Source organism: Dendrobium catenatum, unplaced genomic scaffold, assembly GCF_001605985.2.
Source record: "Dendrobium catenatum unplaced genomic scaffold, ASM160598v2 fragScaff_scaffold_948, whole genome shotgun sequence".
Lineage (NCBI taxonomy): Eukaryota > Viridiplantae > Streptophyta > Magnoliopsida > Asparagales > Orchidaceae > Dendrobium > Dendrobium catenatum.
Window position 1 is genome coordinate 260,704 of NW_021319410.1, and position 19,477 is coordinate 280,180.

The 19,477-nt window shown below is 32.1% G+C and overlaps 1 protein-coding gene across 1 annotated transcript in view; it reads left to right on the forward strand.

The window, feature by feature from the left end:
• The first annotated feature begins 218 nt into the window (after window positions 1–218).
• Window positions 219–19,477, forward strand: part of LOC110094288 (probable U6 snRNA-associated Sm-like protein LSm4) — a 45,445-nt gene continuing 26,186 nt past the window's right edge. The window contains exons 1-4 of the mRNA XM_020819482.2: window positions 219–471; window positions 585–626; window positions 745–843; window positions 923–1,000. Coding sequence (XP_020675141.1) covers window positions 469–471; window positions 585–626; window positions 745–843; window positions 923–1,000 — 222 coding nt within the window. The 5' untranslated portion in view covers window positions 219–468. The remainder of the gene's footprint in view (window positions 472–584; window positions 627–744; window positions 844–922; window positions 1,001–19,477) is intronic.

Genomic DNA, 19,477 nt, shown 5'->3' on the forward strand with positions numbered 1-19,477 from the left:
GGGACTCCTCCCCACCAAGGAGGAGGAGCGAAAACGGAGGGAGGCACAAAAGCTAGGGTTGCGACGAAACCCTAGCAGAGCTCTTTCTTTTACTGCTTGCTTTTTCAAGATAAAAATATATTTACCTCTCCATATTTTTTTCTCAGAAAGTAAAAACAACCCATGTATTTCTTTACTTTCGAATATTTTTAGCCTATAAACACAAATTTAGTGTGGAGCCGCAAAATTGACTCTGAAAACCTAAGCTTCATTTCCAGTCTCTTCAAAGAATCATAGTTGAAAAAATACATATCAACATCCGGATTTTTGGTCGGGAGGGTTTTTCTTTGTTTCGCTTATTCTTATGATCCTGCGGTCCAAGAGAATCGAACTTCGTGCAGGATTTCTTTGCCGGAACTTGGAATCTGAGTTTTTATACGCTTTTTGATAAGCTGTTTCCAACGGTGCAGTCCAACTCAACCGGAGAAGATGGTATGCCGCTTTCCCCTATAACTTTTTTCGCTTAGTGTATTGATTTTAGGTCTATCATCGGTTTTGTGTATTTGCCCGTTTTTTTCTCGTTAATCCAGTATTTTTTTCTACAGCTTCCTCTTTCTCTTTTGAAGACGGCGCTGGGGCATCCTATGGTGAGAACCTCAGGGGTTTCTAGGATCATTGAGGGTTTTCTAGGATCATTGATTTCCACTCTCAGTTTCGTGTTTTAATGTTGTTTTTGTTTGTGTTGCTGATTTCATTCTGGCACAGCTAGTCGAATTGAAGAACGGGGAAACTTATAACGGGCATCTGGTGAATTGTGATACTTGGATGAACATTCACCTCAGGGAGGTCATTTGCACCTCAAAGGTAATCAGTTTGTTTTTAAAGTCATGCAAATCCCCATCATCTTAATTTGATAATTCTTTTTGGTTTTGATGGATTGCAGGATGGAGACAGGTTTTGGAGGATGCCTGAGTGTTACATACGTGGGAACACAATCAAGTACCTTAGGGTTCCTGACGAGGTGTGTAGTGAACCTCAATAAGGACTGTACTTTAGTTTTATATTATCTTCTATTTTTGTTTTTTGCTCTTATAATTGCTGTTGTATTTGAATTGACCCTTTGATGATATCCGACCTTACTAACAAGTAATGTTTAGGTGAGAATTGGGGGTTCTAATGATGTATGAGTGAATTTGGAGAGCGAGGGCTCTATGTTTTTTTTTTTTTAAATAAAAATAAGCTATATGAATTATTGGGAGCTCAAAAGTTGTTGAGAGAGAGAAAAAATTTAGAAAGATCTAAAATCTCCAAAAGATCTAAAGTGTATTTCTTTATCCTTTATTTATAAGGTTTGAAGGGCTATAAAAAAAGATACAGGAAAGCTAAAAAATAGTACAAGGTATAACGTATGATGTGACTTATTATAGGTTATCATAGACACGGGGCCTAATTGATTGGCATTCATGTCAGCCTTTGTATATAATGTGACCCTCAGCCTCGAGGCGAGTCATTTATGTGAGTTTTCATGGGCGAGTCCACAGGGTCCAATGTATAGAGTGAGTCTATGAAAGTGAATCTTTTGGACATAATGGCGAGTCTATGGGGACAAGATTTAAAATCTTGGATGCAAAAGGATGAGTCCTCATGGGTGGAAGTAATTACGATTTGAGGAGTGCTTGAATCAAAGAAATGGTAGTTGAAATGTGTGTGTTTCCTATAACTAGATTTGGGATCGTGGGTGGATGTTCCTATCAAAATTAGCGACATCCAGACTTAGGTGAGTTTGGACAAGTCCTACTAGGAGGCTCAACAAAGATAATGAGGAGTCCGGCTTGCATGAGCGAGTCCTCTCATCATGGCCTCGTTGGTATAGTGGTCTACCTTCTAGTCACTATAATCAATATCTGAATTTGTTCATGGTTGATACTCAACCTTAATAACATGTATTCTCTTTTTAATTTTTGAAAATTATGCAATTAGCTTTAAACAAAGAAGGAAAATATACAAACTACTATGTGATAATTAACCTATGACAATCCTTGCTAATCAAGTCAATAAAACTTGACGGAAGAACATTCTCAATAAAAACATAATGAAATCACCTAAGAGTGCTTAATGAGAAAAGGAATCAACCACTCTATTGTTATTTCTAGAAATAAAATGAAAAATTATTTTTTTAAAAACTTCTAAAAAGAAAAATCCAAACTATGAATACTTTTATTCTGCTCTTTTGTTTTCAAAACTGAATTCCACAATATCTTGATAAAGTTAATATTATCACATTCAACGATGATTCCTTTCTTATCAATCATCTAATCTTGAATAACTTTTTTAAAATAAAAAATAGTAATAAATTCGAGAAGAGAAATATCCCAATGAAATAACTTCTTTCCATATGCTAATAAGAATCTTCCTTTATGGTCACGAAGCACACCTGCTATATTCACCAAGTTAGACTGCATCAGGGAAGCATCAACATTCAACTTGATCCAATATGTAGGAGAATACAAATTTTAGACAACACATAATGTTTGTTAATATCCCAGTTCTGGCAAATTGGAAATAATTGAGGTTAGATTGAATAAGAAAGAATATTATCTGCAATCATAACTGGAGACGGAACACTAGCTCCATGCTTAAAATTATTCCTTGCTTTCCAATTATGATAAATAGAAGATAAATAAATTCTGACAGCTCAAGAGTTTGAAGAAGCAAATTTCTCCAAATTATATACATAATGAGATAAATTGTTAAATTTAGTTAATTGAATTACCCATTGCTTAAACGTATCAAAAATTTCATTTAACTTATTGCAATGAATTGAAATATGATTAACATCTTCAATTTGCATACAAGATCTCATACATAAAACTGTATCCTATAAGTTTATATAATTCAACCAGAGATTAGTAGGAAGGGCATTGTTTTGTAGTCTCCACCAAAATAAAACATCCTTCGGCGTAAACTTTAATTTCATAATTCATTTAACGTTTGTTCCTTCATTATTTTGAATGATTGAAGCCTCAAAAGTCAACACAGTAACAAATTTGCCTGAATTCGAAACTAGAAGTTCTGGTTGATCTCTGTCTGAACCAGAAATAACAGAGATTTCATTGATAAGCTGAATAAAATCATCTAAAAAATAATTTTTTAACAAAGGCAGATTCCATCTACCATTTTTATCAAGAAGAATTGCCACATTTTTATTTTGAAGATCTGTCATATTACAAGAGGTTGGCTATTTATTTAAGCATCTGTCAAGAATCCAAATATCATTTGTGATATTGATACTTACACCATTGGAAACTTGCCATCTAATAATGAGTTATAGAAAACGAGCACCATCTTTTATAATATGCCAATCCGGAGAAGTGCATCTCTTCATTTCTTCTTTCCAGATATCATTGCCATATTTTGCCACAATAACTTTACTAAGAAAAGAATTCTTCTTTTGAATGAAGTTCCAAGCAATATGAGACCTTAACGACCCCAGTCTATCAGCAACACCTTGAATTCCAAGACCACCTTTATTAATAGGAGTACATAGTATATTCCAAGAAATATAATGCATTCCCTGTTTTGCTTGTTCCTTATGCCATAAAAAGTTTCTACAATATCTGTCAATATCATCTAAAATATCCTTTTGGATCAAAGAATGAGTCATAATAAATAAAGGAATTGAAGAAAAAGCAGTTTAATCAACCAAATTTTTCCTGTCAATGAAAGGGATCGAGATCCCCAAGTATTAAGTCTTTCTATTATCTTTTCCAGAACATTTTGATAATCAACATCTTTTAATCTTCTAAGAGCCATCTTAACTCCTAGATAAATAATTTCAGATGCAACACGTTATCCTAGAATTTTATTTAATCTTCTTTACTCATTATTCATAGGGCTCGGAGGGCTATAGGAAATGTTACACTTAAAAAAGGTAAAAAATAGTTCAAAATATAATTATATAACATATAATGTGACCTATTGTAAGATGTAATAAACACATGGTCTAGCTGATTGGTTTCGATATGGGGCTCTATTTAGTGTGGGCCTCGGCCTCAAGGTGAGTCTTTTCTGTAAGTCTTTGTGATCAAATTTTTGGGCGAGTCCTTGGGGTCCAATATATAGAATGAGTTTGTGAAGTCGAATCCTTTGGATGTGGTTGGGAGTTCATTGGGACAAGTGTAACTCTTGAAAACAAAAGGGTGAGTCCTAGGTGGAAGTGATCGCGAGCCGAGAACTACCTAAACCTAGGAAATCGCAACTACAACCTTTGAAGTGTGTGCATTTCTAATGCATGGATTAGGTATGTTAACGATAGTTGAGTGGCCTTGACCATGAATAATGACCATGGGCGAATGGTACTTGTTGAGATGAGTGACATCTAAGGCTCAAGTGAGTCTGGACGAGTCCTTTTGGTTGGCTTGTCAAAGATGAAGACTCCTCTGTCCAGCCTATCCAAGAGAGTCCTCATGTCATAACTTTTTGCTGAGAGAGTTCCTATGATTTTATGTAGTGCTGACCAATTTGTTGGCCGACGACTTTTCCTCATGATGTCTGCTCCTCTGGAAAGATGTGATTGTTCAGGTGGTGTCTCTTAGTGGGAACCTATCGAGTACCTGTGAAATGCCTACATGGGTATTTACAAGTATAAATGTACTTGTTTAATTTAATAGTAATTCTAGTATGACATTTGAAGCATTTTAAAAATATTGTTGATACCCATTTTTTTAGTCATTGACAATCATAATTATTAATGTTTTTTCAATTGAATAAGCATGTTTGATCATGCATTTTATTTGCCTTTGTTGACCTTAGATTGTTTGCTAATTATTATGGAAGTATTAAGATAATAAATTGAGGTGGATAGAAGTTTAACTATAATGAAATAATATGCAAACATTAAAGAAAAGTCATAATGTGTTAAAGGTTTGATTGACATTTGATATCATATTCATTCCTTCTATCTCTCTTTATCTCCATTTCAATATATCATCATTATCATCTGTTGCAATCCAGGATCGCGAGCTTATGATTTTGACGATAACAAACATTATTGGGTTTCTGTTTTGGTACTCCTGATATTATTATTGGATATTTGTTTTGTGCACACTAAACATTTTAGGTATACCGTACACCGTGCAAAAGACTTGACACAAGACTGGGTTGAATATGTTTGATGTTTTTGCAAGAGTCTATATTTTAATTTATTGATTTTTATATTTCTTGAGTCAAAAGTCTTGTAAAAGGTGTATGCTGGCTTAGCAACCGTGCTCACACTCACTGGGAAGGTAAATTAAGTGTTTTAATTTCTGTGAAGATCATCCTGTATGATCTGAGTAAAGTAGGGATTAATTAATTAAAAAATTTAATTAAGATAATCTAAATATATACTAAGCGTACTATACGATTCAAATAGTACATGATGATGAGTGGTTTCACTCTTAGAGATAAAATGTGAGACGAGTATATACGTGAAAGCTTGGAGTAGTCCTAATGGCGGATAAGATTAGAGAGAGTTTCCTTAGATGGTTTGGAAACATAAAATGTTAGCCTTCCAATGACCCTGTTAGAAGAGTAGATGTATTAAATTTTGCCTATGTTAAAAAAATGTTATGGTAGATTTTAAAAGATATGTCTATAAAATATTAGAAATGATATTTTTTTTATTAAATTTATATGAGAATTTGACTCTTAATAGGACATAATGGAGAAAAATGATTTATGTAGCTGACCCCATGTAGTGAGTGTGATAAAGGCTTTATGGTTTTGTTGCTAATTTGTAATATATCACACCCACTAAAATTTCATATGCCATTAGAAATTTTTGTCATGCTACTTTAAGAATATTATTTTATTAAAATTTTCTTCATTGTTCTTATATCCACTTATTTTAGTAGAGGTCAATTCAATTTATGTCATTTGTAAAAAGCATATAAAATATACCTAATTTTTCTTATTCTATATAAGCATTGCCAAAAATAATGTTAAAGGATATGGAGTTAATGTTAATATTTAGTGTAATTGTACTATAACTGAGAACTCATTGGTCACTCTACAATGCTTCTTCTTTGCAATGTTTTTTGATTTCTTGTAATTATTGTATGTAATAGTAATATTTGATTTTATTCATTTCCTTGAAGCACATGCTTTTTTTTTTTAATCTCTTACATCCTTTCACTCCCCATTTTGTTATTTATATATCATCTATTTTCAAACTCTCTTAAATTTTTAGTTGAAATTTTTAATGGAACTAACTAGCCTATCCCCTAACAAGTATGTTCTTGGCTATAAAAATCCATTTTTTCTCCCACAACTACCTATCTTGAAATATTTACTTCTTATCTTTAAAGTTCCTCTATCTTTTCTTATGAAATTTTCGTCCTTTAATTGATTTTTTCCTAAGATATATATCAATGACCATACTCTATGTTGTATCGTCAAACTTTCTCTTATAATCAATTTATAATCTTTGTAAATGATTTTCTTTATTTTTAGTTAAAATATATTGGGATTGGGTCATTCTACCTTTGAAACTAATTAAGTACTTTTATTGTTTTTTAAAGTATTTTCTATCTATTGCAAAGTTACCTTAAACTTCTTTGGAGCCCATGACTTTGATACTTATATGATATATGGTCTATAGCATTTTTATTATGAATGCAGTAACTTGATTGATGTCTCTTTAGAGTGATGATTTTAGAGTTATTTGGGTGTGGTGAACGGGTATTCAGTGTTTAGACAAATATTGTGCTGAATCTTCTAGGCCATCAAAGGTCAGGTTTTCTTCAAATAATGAGGAAGAACTCTTGATTAACGATTTAGGATGCTAGACATTAATGATGATATTTTTATGAATTTTAGATTAGAAATTAACAAGTTACGATAGATTTAATTTGTTGGCTTGCAGTAAGAATTTTTTAATGTATTGGAATTTTAGAATAGTTATTAACAAGTTACGATATTTTTATGAAATTTTTTATTGGGAAGTTGAGGTATTTTGAAGGCCGAGATGTGGGAAAATATTTGAGAAAATTGTAAAAATGTTGGATGTGTTTTGGGGTTAATATAAGCTGGGCTTGAGGCAATGTAAATGAGGTAAAGAGGTAAAATAATTAGCGAAAAGATTGAGGGCTCACCAAATCCTTCGAGGATTAACCACCAAACTTCATTGGAAAGTATAGTAGTCATCAAGCATTTTCACATGAAATTCGTATAAATAAAAATAAATTTTATTCGATGTATAATAGTATAAAATAAGATCTTTTTTATAGGCCATTTTCAAGTCTAAGTAAATTTGAAATGCTCTAGGAGCTAATAAAATTCTATTGCATAAATTGATCATGTCTTTAAAAAAAAAAATAAAAAAGAAAATAAGAAAAATTAAATAAAAATAAAAACCTTCTAAATATATGAAAATTTAGACCGGCTAAATCAAATAATTAGTGGTTATGAAATTAAATAATTTAGGAAATTTTTTACCTATGTGACTTGTATTACCTATCTATTCATCAAGCGACCTTAAATTAATCTTCTTAATTATTTTGCCATGGTTTTAAAGAGATTATAGGTTGTTCCATAGGCTTTTATGAAAAGTTTTGTATGATGAATGACCTAAATTTTGATACAGACTTAATTTGTGATATTGTCCTTGGCCTTTGTCTTGATGCTGCAAGATTCAATTAAATATTTGCTTGACGCTTTTGAATTCCTTAATGAATGTGATGATAGGCCTCGTAGCATATCTGCATTAAGAAACACAAGTGCAAACTGCATACATAATTTCTTTAGTACTATCAAACTTAAAAATACTTAACAATCTCTTTATTTTCTGCAATTACCACCACATTCTTATTATCATTTCTCCAACCATTCAATAAACTTATAAACTTCCCCAATTTCTATGGATTTCTGTATCTATTTAATTTATTGTAAATAGGTAATACGAACTATTTTACTAATCATAGTGTCCATGAATTCGTGTCTTCCCAATTCAAAGTCTACAAATATCATATAACAAAATTGATCCCATGTTTAGCCCATTGCTAAAATAATTAGTTCAAGATTTAACACACCACCTATAGGTGTTTTTTTACCTAAAACTTATATTCTTAAAACCGTACCCAAGTTAAACTATGGCATGTTACTTATGGATGTCATCTTAGTGAACTTTTACCTCCTTATCATTATAATTAGGTTTGATCATGACAAGCTAGGAATTCTATAGCATTTGGAAAATTCAAAGTTGAAATTTTGGTATATGTTTTATAATTGGCTATTGAACTATCTTTTATTCTCAAACCTTGTCTATATGTCATTTGAAAGTGACTTTGGCATAATCAAGAGGGGATGAAGTTATTTTAAAAGTTTATTATCAGCCAACAATGTTGCAGCGAAAGTAGTTTTAAAAATGCCAATAAAATTTCAAAACAAAAAGTAATTATAATATGTTTTTTTATTTTATTTTCAAGAGCAAGGGAAACTAATTTTAAGAGATCAAAGTAAATTTTTTTAATAAAAAAATTATGAAATATTTTTTTGAAAAATTTTCTTGATTGTAACCACAACAATTTTTGAAAGCACATATCTATGTAATGAAATATGCAATAAATAAAAAACTATAGAAATGAAAAGAAACATAAACTAGAATTTTTATCATGGTTCACTCAACTTATGTCCACTCCCCGAATTCCTCCCTGAGATTTAACACTAAACGTACTACTATACTCAGTAAGGCGGAAAAAGCACTTCTTTGTTTTCAGGCGGAGAATGACCTTTACATAGCTTCTCTCTCCTGAAAAGCCTCCCTCTTGCACCCGGCACGACGGAGATGCCATTACCTTTCTTTTGTTCGCAATGGTAGAGATACCACTCCCTTAGTCTCCTCGGCTAGTAAAAAATCTTTCACCCAAATATTGGAGAATAAAGGTGCAAACTGATGAAAACAACCATATGATTTCCCTCACACAACCGTTGAACACCTCAAGGAATTTTTCCTCAACCTCACCCTCTCTTCACAATATATTAGTATGAGCTATCACAGAAAAAGAACAATCTCCTTTTCTCCAAGGACCCTTCTAAAGAAAAAAAACATCTCCGTTGAATATCTTGCTTCACATGTGTCTGGTTAAAATGAGTAGACTTATTTATTTTAAAAAATAAATAAATTTTATTTATAATATTTTGGTCGTATAATACGAATAGAGGTTCATAATGTTTGATTAGTTCATTATGAGAGAATTCCCATAATGTGAGTTCTGTTTGATTGGACTGTACGATATTGATCGTTTAATACAATTAGTTTAAAGTAATCGAATCAGTTCAAGGATCATCCCTGCCAAACCATTGTTGGTCCTACAAAAGTTTTGTTTGTACGTATTATATGATTGAGATCGGACAGTACAAAATTTAAACATGATTTGATCCTAATTTGATTACTTAATTTCAGTCAAAAATAGACAAATTATATTAATATTCGGACTATACGTTTAGTTTAATTTTCAATACTATTTTTAGAAATTTAGAATCACGGGCAGATATTCTCAAAATATCTTATTGTCCGGTACGATCAAGATCACTAGATAAATTAAGTGGTCAAATTTTGATCTCCACTGTGAGTGTGTTTGGTTGTCTTGTCAACATACACCTAGACATATAGCGACTCAACAAAAAAAAAAAAAAAAAAAAAAAAAAAAAAAAAAAAAAAAAAAAAAGACACCTTTCATAAATCTGATAATTCTTATTTAAGCAATTATTAAGTTCATTTTTTCTTCCTGATTTAGCTTCTTGCATGTTGTATCTACCATAACTGAAATGTTAGCATAACAAAATAATCCAATAATGTTTGAAATCATTAAAATCTCAGGAATAGACTGGGCTCGGTTTCAACAACCTTTTCATTTTTTATGATGACAAATGTTATTGGTTTGAATTTTATATTTATTAGGAATTTAGATTTATAATTTAATATTGATTCATTGCATAGTTCTACCCATCTATACCTTTATTTACTCTTCCATGAAGTAGTATGGGATAACAGCTGAGATTTTAAATTAACTTTTAATTTTTAAATTTTTTTAAATATTTACACATAATAGGAATAACAACACCAGAACAAGAACACACAAAAAAGAACATAAAATTAACTTAGGATTAGAAAACAAAAACAAATAAAAAACAAACATACGAAAAATACAAGAACAACCAACACTATTTCCCTTTTGACATCTCAAAAAGGAAGGACAAATCATAAAGAAAAGTATAATACAACGTAAAAAAAATATACTTTATGATAGTTTCTGATCAGGTGGTGGCTGAAAAAAGTGATGGGTGGAGAACTGTTCCTGAAATCAGGCCTGGTCCTCATCGTGTTGTTGTTGTAATGCCTGCCACCTTTGTGTGGACTGCTCGATGTGGGTGTTTATTTTAATTTCTAGTCAAGTGAAGTGCCTTGTACAAGCTTCCTGGGAGTACCCATAAGCATAAAGAGGGGATTGCGTTGGTGTTGCCCTTTCTTCTACTTCTTCCTTTAAATAATTAACAACTCCACTAGGTTTTTCTCTACCTTTATCATTATAGATAATATGAAAAGAGTGGTCTATCAGATAGGAGGGCTGATTGTTTGGTTGTGTAGGATAAATGAGGTTATATTTGACTTCTAAAACATAGATAATGATGTTTTTATGCTAGGTTCTGCTTCCGACGGGTTTGAAGGTTTTTGCCAATGGTGAGATTTTCTATGTACTTAATCAGCATATTTGCTGTATTGAACTGTGTGCCAGTCATGTAATAGTATGTGATAATAAAAAGTAAGGGAGTGATGTTAATTCGATCATCGACTTTGGGAATCACATTTTGTCGAAGAGCGTATCAGATACACATGTATTTAATACCATGTTGCTGACTAGGGGTTGGTGTTGGTTTACTGAGGAGTTTCTAAGTGTGGTATTTATTGTGGTCCAGTTATAATTTAAGGCCATTTCAAGGTTGTGTGGTGCTTCGCTGACATTTACAAGATGAAGATGGTCATGCAAATCTATCTCTGTAATGGTCATTTGGTGTTGACAGACATAAGTCTGTATGGTGTAGTCTTATCAGTGGTGATCCTAAGGTTTGAGAAAAATTTAAGGAGCAACTCGTTTTGTTAAGGGCAGGCAAGAGAAATAAGGAATTGTATGGTGGTGTATACAAAGAGGTCTAGTACATGATATGATAGAATTTATTGATCTGCTATTAGGAGTTGATGTTGGAAGCATTTCGATATTTCTGATAGGTTGCTTCATTCTCTTCGCATTGAAATTTGTCATCTACTCATGGCCCTGAAGCTCCTAGTCTATCTCTTTTGTTAGCTGTGAGAATGAGGGGAAAATAATAACACTAGAAGTATCAGTGTTAGAATTAGAAGTGTGAGGTGAACTGCAACCAACGCCTATTTTCCTATAACCTTGAGTTGATCATACAATATGATGGGAGATTGTACTCAATGATTGAATAAGTCCAATTCATCCTATTGAAAACTGTATAGTTAAGGATCAAATCATACATTATGATAGGATGTCGTACATTATGATATTCTATTTTGATCGTCGTGAGGAGTCTCCATGTGACGGATAAAAAAGAATCGTATAATACGATGAAATAATTCGTATAGTATGATAGGTAATAATGTTCATGCCAAACAATTAAAATAGCAATTCTGTATTTATAAACTGGGCTATCTTATGTGTATCATACAATATAAATTGAGTTTTATGCAGTATGATGTAAAATGTTTGGTATTTTTGTCATGATCGGAAACACTTATATTGTAAACAAGCACACAACTTGTAGCACAAAATATAAAAGTAACAGTACAACATAAAGAAATGAATAGAATCATATATCACAAATAAAAACACACAACATATACAATACATAGATAAAAACACATACATACCTTAATGATCTACGCACTTAAATCTATAGTTCTTAGTCTGGTCATAAGTGACTTAAATCTCACATAGCTCAATTATTTTGTTAAGATGTCTGCCAATTGATTGTCCTTGTCAATAAATTGTATACTTAGATCTCTCGTAGACGTGGTCTCTAATGAAATGGAGTTTGATGTCAATGTTCTTAATGTGTGAGTATTAAATTGAATTCTTTCTAATACTTATCGCAGTCGTATTATCACACATAATGGGAATGGTGCTCACTTTCAATCCAAATCAAGAAGTTGTTGCTCCAACTAAATAATTTGTGCAACACAACTTTCTGTAACTATGTATTCTGCCTCTATTGTGAATAGAGCTTTTGAATTTTTTTACTTAATCAAGAAACTAAGGATTGACCAATGAACTAACATGTTCTTGAGATGTTTTCCCTTTCTATCTTGCGGTCCGTAAAATCTAAATTTGAGTTTTCAACTAATTCAAAAGATGCATTATTCCTAGGATACCAAATGTCCAAACTTAATATTTCTATGAGGTATCTAAAAATTCTCTTAATTGCAATCAAATGTAATTCCATAGGTCAGCTTGAAACTGTGCACATAAACCTATATGAAATATTATATCAGGCCTACTCGTAGTTAAGTACAGTAAGGATGCTATCATCCCTCTATATATTTTATTAATTAACCGATTTGTCCTTTGGTTCTTTCTTTATCTAATTGTGTATTAGGGCTTATGGGGGTGTTTGTACTTTTACAACATTTCTTGTCAAAATTTTTAATATGTTCTTTTAGATATTTGGTTTGGCTAAGGAAGTTTCCATCTATCATTTACTTAATATTGAACCCTAAAAAATATGTTAGCTCTCTCATCATATTCTTTTCAAATTCATGGCTCATAGTAGATGAGAATTCTTCACATAACTTTTTATTTGTGGATCCAAAAAGAAATATCATCTAGATAGATTTGAACAATCGATATGTTTGTTCATAGCTTCTTAACAAACAGGATCATGTATATAGTGTTTTTAACAAAAGAATTATTTATTAAAAGATTGTTTAGTTTATCATACTATGCCCTATGTGCTTGTTTTTTTCGGATAGTATTTTCATAAGCTTATACATATGATTTCGAAATGATGAATTCTCAAACTCAAATGGTTGCTCAACATATAAGCTATGATGCATGGACACGGACACGGCGACACGGACACGACACGACACGAACACGGCTTTTTTTTAAAATATAGGACACGGGTACGGCGCGGACATGGCAATACATTTTTTTATATAGTGTATATATATTAATGTAATATCATATTAAAAATGACAAACAATAATAAATGAATGACATGATAACTTGTCTAGCTTATAATATAAAATATTTAGTATAAAATATCTAATACAACCGCAAAAATATAAGCAAATAATCACTTACTACAACATCAAGCATTCAAGCTTAAACTACTAGGATTAGCTTTAGTTGTTTGTTTTTGGCCTTCAATATCATCATCATTGAATATCAATGCTTTCAACTCTGATTCAACAAGAGAAATATTTGTAATTGTACAAAAAGAGAGGAGATGAAAATACCTTCACTGCCAAAGAAATGAAAATGAAAATATTCGATGAATGGGTATTAAATGCAGACGTTGATTTGGTGTTGTGGATAGGAAATAAGAAATTTAGTTTAAATCTCGCCAAACATAAGAAATTATATTTTTTAAAAAATTATAAAATATTTAAGATACGTGTGTCGGACATGCGTGTCCAATTAGTTTTTAATATTTTTTTAATCAGACACGTTTTCGGCGTGTCCGACACGTGTCGGAGGAGTGTCGGACGAGTGTCGTGTCGGACACGGTGTCAAACACTGCATGCCTCTTTGAGGAGAAGTGTCGGTGCATCATAGCATATAAGTTTTCTCTTATCACTCCATTTAGAAATGCACCTTTTAGATCCATTTGATATAATTTAAATTTAAATTATCTAAAGCATGAGAATGCTAGTAAGACTAATGGCCTCTAATAATATTATAGGTGCAATTGTTTCTTTAAAGTCAAACTTTCTTGAATTTGATTATACCCTTTTGTAACTAGTTTAACTTTATTTCTTACAAGTTATTTAGTGTCATTTAATTTATTCTTAAAAATTCATTTAGTTCCTATCGCATACTGATCAAAAGATCTTTGTAATAACTCCTAAGCATTAATTCTTATAAATTGATTCAATCCCTCTTACATAGCCATACTCCAAAACTTATTTGTCAGTGCATTGTCCACACTACTGGGCTCTAAAAAAAATGAATTTGGCGTGACTAATCTTCTTTCTAATACCGTGTCTGGTTCTAACTCCCGATGAAGGTTCTCCTATGATGAGATCTCCAGAATGACTACTGACATATCTCCAATCCTTAGGTAATAGTTCTTATCTTTTAGTCCTATAATTTAGTTCGATATTCTCAATACTATGAGTGATATTCTCATCTTCTTCATCATCATTTTCTCTAGTTTCGACATCCCTATGAGATTCATCAAAGGTAATATGAGTTGTCTCCTCAACAATCAAGATTTTCTTGTTAAAGATCCTATACGCCTTTCCCATTGAGTAATATCTTAGAAATACTGCTACATTTGCTTTTGCCTCAAATTTATTCATATGTATTTTTCTATTGTTCAAAACAAAATATTTACATCAAAACACATGCAAATTAGAGAGATTTACAATTTTATCCTTGAGTAACTCATATGGTGTCTTTTTTAACTTTGCCTTTATATTTATTATGTTCAAAATATAATAAGCAGTGCTCACTACTTCAGACTAAAAATATTTTGGAATTTTATTCTCACAAAACATAATAGCCCTAACAACGTCTACCAATGTCCTATTCCTTCTTTCAACTATGTCATTTTGTTGTGGGTTTTAGGGGCTGGCTGAAAATTTGTGCTTGATACCTAAAACTTGGCAAAATACTTTAAATTTCACATTTTTAAATTATCTGCTATGAATACTATGAATTGTAAAAATAATACACCCTTTCTTATGCTGAATCCAAACTGAAAAAGTCCTATACTTCTCAAATGACTTAGTTTTATTTGCTAAAAACTTAACCTAGGTAAATCTTAAAAATTATCAACTATCACAAAACCAAAAGACTTTTTTCCTAGACTCATTATATTAATAGGTCCAAAATAAATTCATATGCAGTACCTCTAATGTTTAAGTGATTGTTATATCCTTAATAGTTTGAAATGATGATTTGACTTGTTTTCCTTTCTAACACGTGTCACGCAGATGTTCTTTTATAAATTCTAATTTGGGAACACCTCTTATAAGTTCAAAATTGGTGATTTTTTTCAGAGTCATGATTGCATGACATAATCTCTTATGTCATAAACGTGATTCATCTATCGTGGCACTCAAACAACAGGTCTCATGATTTTTATCAACACAATTTAAATAAATCATACATATATTATTTATTTTTAAACCTTTTAGCACAATTTTATAATTTAATATTAAAAGAAATTTAGTAGAATAAACTTATTATCAAATTTTTTATCACAAAACTGACTTTTACTTAACAAGTTGTGTTCCAAGTCTTTCATAATTAAAACATTTTTAATAGTAAAATCAATTTATGATACATGTCCCCACTATTTTTCTGGTAGTGTTATATTTAAATGTTACTTTGCCTTCACTTCTGATCTCCAGTGAGATGAACATGCTTATATCTCCAGTTTATGTATTGAGCATTCGCTATTCAGATATCACTTGCCTTTATTGGACGCTTTGTTAAGGCACACCTACGAAGTACATCAAGGTGAGCATTTTGGAATCCAAATAAGCTTGGGACCCAGAGCGTGAGTTAATGCAGTCATGCTATGTTGTGCTAATTAGGCCTTAGGCCTGCAAATATACCATGTTTTATGTTGGACTCTAAAGTCGGCAGACTTACCGGATTTTTCCTTATATTTCACAAGAAAAACACCTCACACCTGTGAATAAATGAGCAAAACTATATAATGATTGGTCTTTCTTATGTGACGAGTATGTATATGGTGCTCCTGGGTTATGTGTGAACAGATCTTGATGCATTATTTTTTAGTTTTATTATTTTCTTAAACTTTCATTTATACTTTTATAAATGCCGAATTTTACATATGCTTCATGCTCGTTATCTTATAAATACAGGATCTTGTCTTTTAGTATTTTATATGCAAGTTCTAAATCAATATGCATTTGTGCTTTCTCTTCCAAGTTATTTTTCAGCACTCTTGATTTTTTTTTTTCCAGACTTGAATGTAACTCAACTGATACAGTATGCATATAGTTTTTAGACTTGTAAAAATTTCAATCAGATGTGAGTGTTCATCTACTAATATATTATATTCATGCTTTAAACAAGAGAATTGCCTTTTTATTTACTTTTATAGCTTGTTTGCTATTGTTCTGAAAATGAAAGTAGTTCATCATATGAGAAGTCGTATACCTGTTCTTTGTCAGAGATGTTTCTGTTATCTTTTTCCGTGAGACATAGATTTGCGATTTTTCCTTGGCTCCAATTTTTGTGATCTAAAGGCAGAGTTGACCTAGAAGAATTTTTGTGCTCTCCTTTGTTTATCCCCAGCTTTTTCTTTCATAGGTTGGCTCATTAGATTTGGGCAGTCTAACTTGATAGGCTTGTTTTTTTGCATTCATATCACACAATGTCATTCAAAATCTTATTTAGTTTGTTGCTTTTATCTCTTCATTTTTTATTGTAACGTCTTTGGTTGCTCTTTAGGAATTTTTTGAATTGTCATTAATGTTATATCTTCATTTTCATTTCCTTCAGAGTTGCTATTTTCTGAATCGTTGGCTTTCAATGCAATTTTCTTCTCTCCTCTTTTGTCACTAACAGGCATTGCTTTGATTAACTTTTTAACCAAGAGGGTTATCAACATAATAGGCTTTTGAATTTTTAGATTCATATATTGCTGTCATCTTTGCATCCTAAGACTCAGGCAAACAACTTGATATCTTATTAACTTTTTCAACATTAGAAATTTCTCTACTTAAGGTATGTAATGATGTGATGATTTTTTTGCAAAAAAGTTGGTCTTCATGTAATAGGATTGTTGCGGACTAGAATATACACGATAGTAGAGTAAAAGATATAATGTCTTAGCAATGTACGTATTTCCAACACACCAATAGATAGTTGAGAGAGAGAGAAACACCTGAAATTTTTTTACATGAAAAACTAAAAAAAGGAAAAACCACGGGACCTAGCCCAGATAAGAAAATTCCACTAAGTTTGGGTTGATAACAAAGTTTGATTTGCTCATTTACTTGGAGACACTGGAATTCCAGTAGGTTGAATAATTAGATAGAAATCTGGTAATGATTGATGAACCGATGGAAGTAAGGTTATGGTTGAAAAGAGCTTCAACGACAGTCAGGAAGAAACTTAGACAGTGGTTGGGAAGAAAATTCAAATGTTGGTTGGGAGGAACTTCGGCGGTGGTCGACAAGAAAACTCCAACGATGGTTGGGAGGAACTTTGGCGGTGGTCGAGAGGAATTCTAGTGGTGGTCAGCAATAAAACTCCAGCGATGGTTGGGAGGAACTCCGGTGGTTGTCTGGAGGAATTCTGGCGGCGGTCGGCAATAAACTTTGACGGTGGTCGGCAAGAGAGCCGGAGATGATCGGTGGCAAGAGAGCTCCCAAACTCCTCCCTTCTTTTCCTTCTTCTCGTCCCCTCTCATGAGAAGAGTGGGGGCAATTTATAGTTTTTGTTTGTGGCATGACTTGTAAATATGTGAAGGATCAAGGTTAAAATGGGAGTGGTTTGAATGGATGGCCGATATTAATCCCCTTGATCGTGGGTCATTTAATGATCTTTTGAATGTCTTAATGATATCGGAATTCAATGATCATGGGCTCGTTGGATTCGTCTCGTCGAGCCGCTCTATTTGACTATAAACATGTCACGTTTGGAAACCATTTGGTAATTCAAATTAAGGTTTGAACCTTCCGAATGTGCTTTGGGTCTTTTGATTTGGACTTATTTGGGCTCGGAGTGAGTCGAATTTGGTGTTAGATTTTCTCCCGGTTTCTATCATTTTCCTGAATATTTTTACTGTGTTGGCTGTTTTCTCCTGAAAACAATAGTTTTTCTGCTTGTGGATGCTTATTTCTTATCAAATTGGTATTAGAGCTGTCGATCTCAACGTTTAACATTGTGTAAACAAGTATTGAGATATTTTTCGTTCGTGAGGTGAGGGGTAAGCCTCAAAATCAAAAGATTGCGTAAACATAAAATGATAAGTTTTGTATATACTAATGAGTAAATAATATATAAAACATAAAAATACACAAGATATGAAGTGAAATCAAAATATCCGAATAATAAGACAACATGAAATATAGTTCAACTCAAACTCCATCTTTCCTAAATCACAGTATTTTTTTCATTAACATATAATTCCAAAAATAAATAGCAATGACATATCATATAAGAACCCATAAGTCATTAGCAATGTCATCACTAAGGGGGTCCTCATTTGAATCTTCATTATGATGAACTTGCTCTCACCCCTTCCTCCTCTCCTACAAAGTCTGTCTCCCAATCAGCTCCTTCCTGTTCCCTAAATATTTTTGAACAATATCAAAATGAATAATAGTGTAATACATTAATAAAAGTCTAAGAAAACTATATTATTTATATACCTTTTTTGATTTGTTCTTGAGTTGTGGTAGATGTTGATGCTTTAAGACTATCAAAGAAATCGACATATAAATCTTCATCTTGTAATTCAGACGGCATCACTTAAACTTTATCATCTACAAACCACTCATCATCAGATGGCACATCCTCGCAAAGCAAATGATTTTCATCATCCATTAATCATTTTTTCTTCAAATTCCTATATTTAAGTCTCTTATTGTACAAATATACACCAGTGAATTCATCCTCAATGTCGACAAGCGATTTCTCCTCTTTGTATATACTTGGTTGTAGGTACTTCAATTTCTTTTACAGCCAAATGAAGAGCATGTCAAACCCAAAACTTTCAGAGCAAAATGCTGCAATTCTGGAGCCCATCACCAAATTGAATTCACCACTTAACTATTATTTATATAAGAAAGTTTAATTAGTGCGAAAAAAATAATTTTTAAATAAATGTTTAAAATTTTAAATAAAATTACCTGGAGATCGTTTGACAATTGTATCATTTACTTGTTGTAATCCAAAAAAGCCTTCTTTATTCCTAAAAGATACAAATTATATGTCAGCATTTGATCTTTCTGTTGCATCACTTATTAGTCGATCCATGCCATGATACAATCCTAATTTTATTTCAGGGTTTGTAGACTTGTTCTCTGCATATTGATATTGAGGGTTTAGATAATAGCCAGCTGCATGCAAGTGCTGGTAAAGCTGTAGCTCTCACCTATCATCAATAATATTCCAAATTTCCCTAAAGCTATTATCTTCGCCTCCTAAGTTGGAGGCAATCATTTCTTTGGCGTCATCCATGACATTATAGATGAAACCCATTACAGGCTTCTTCTTAGTATCCACCAATC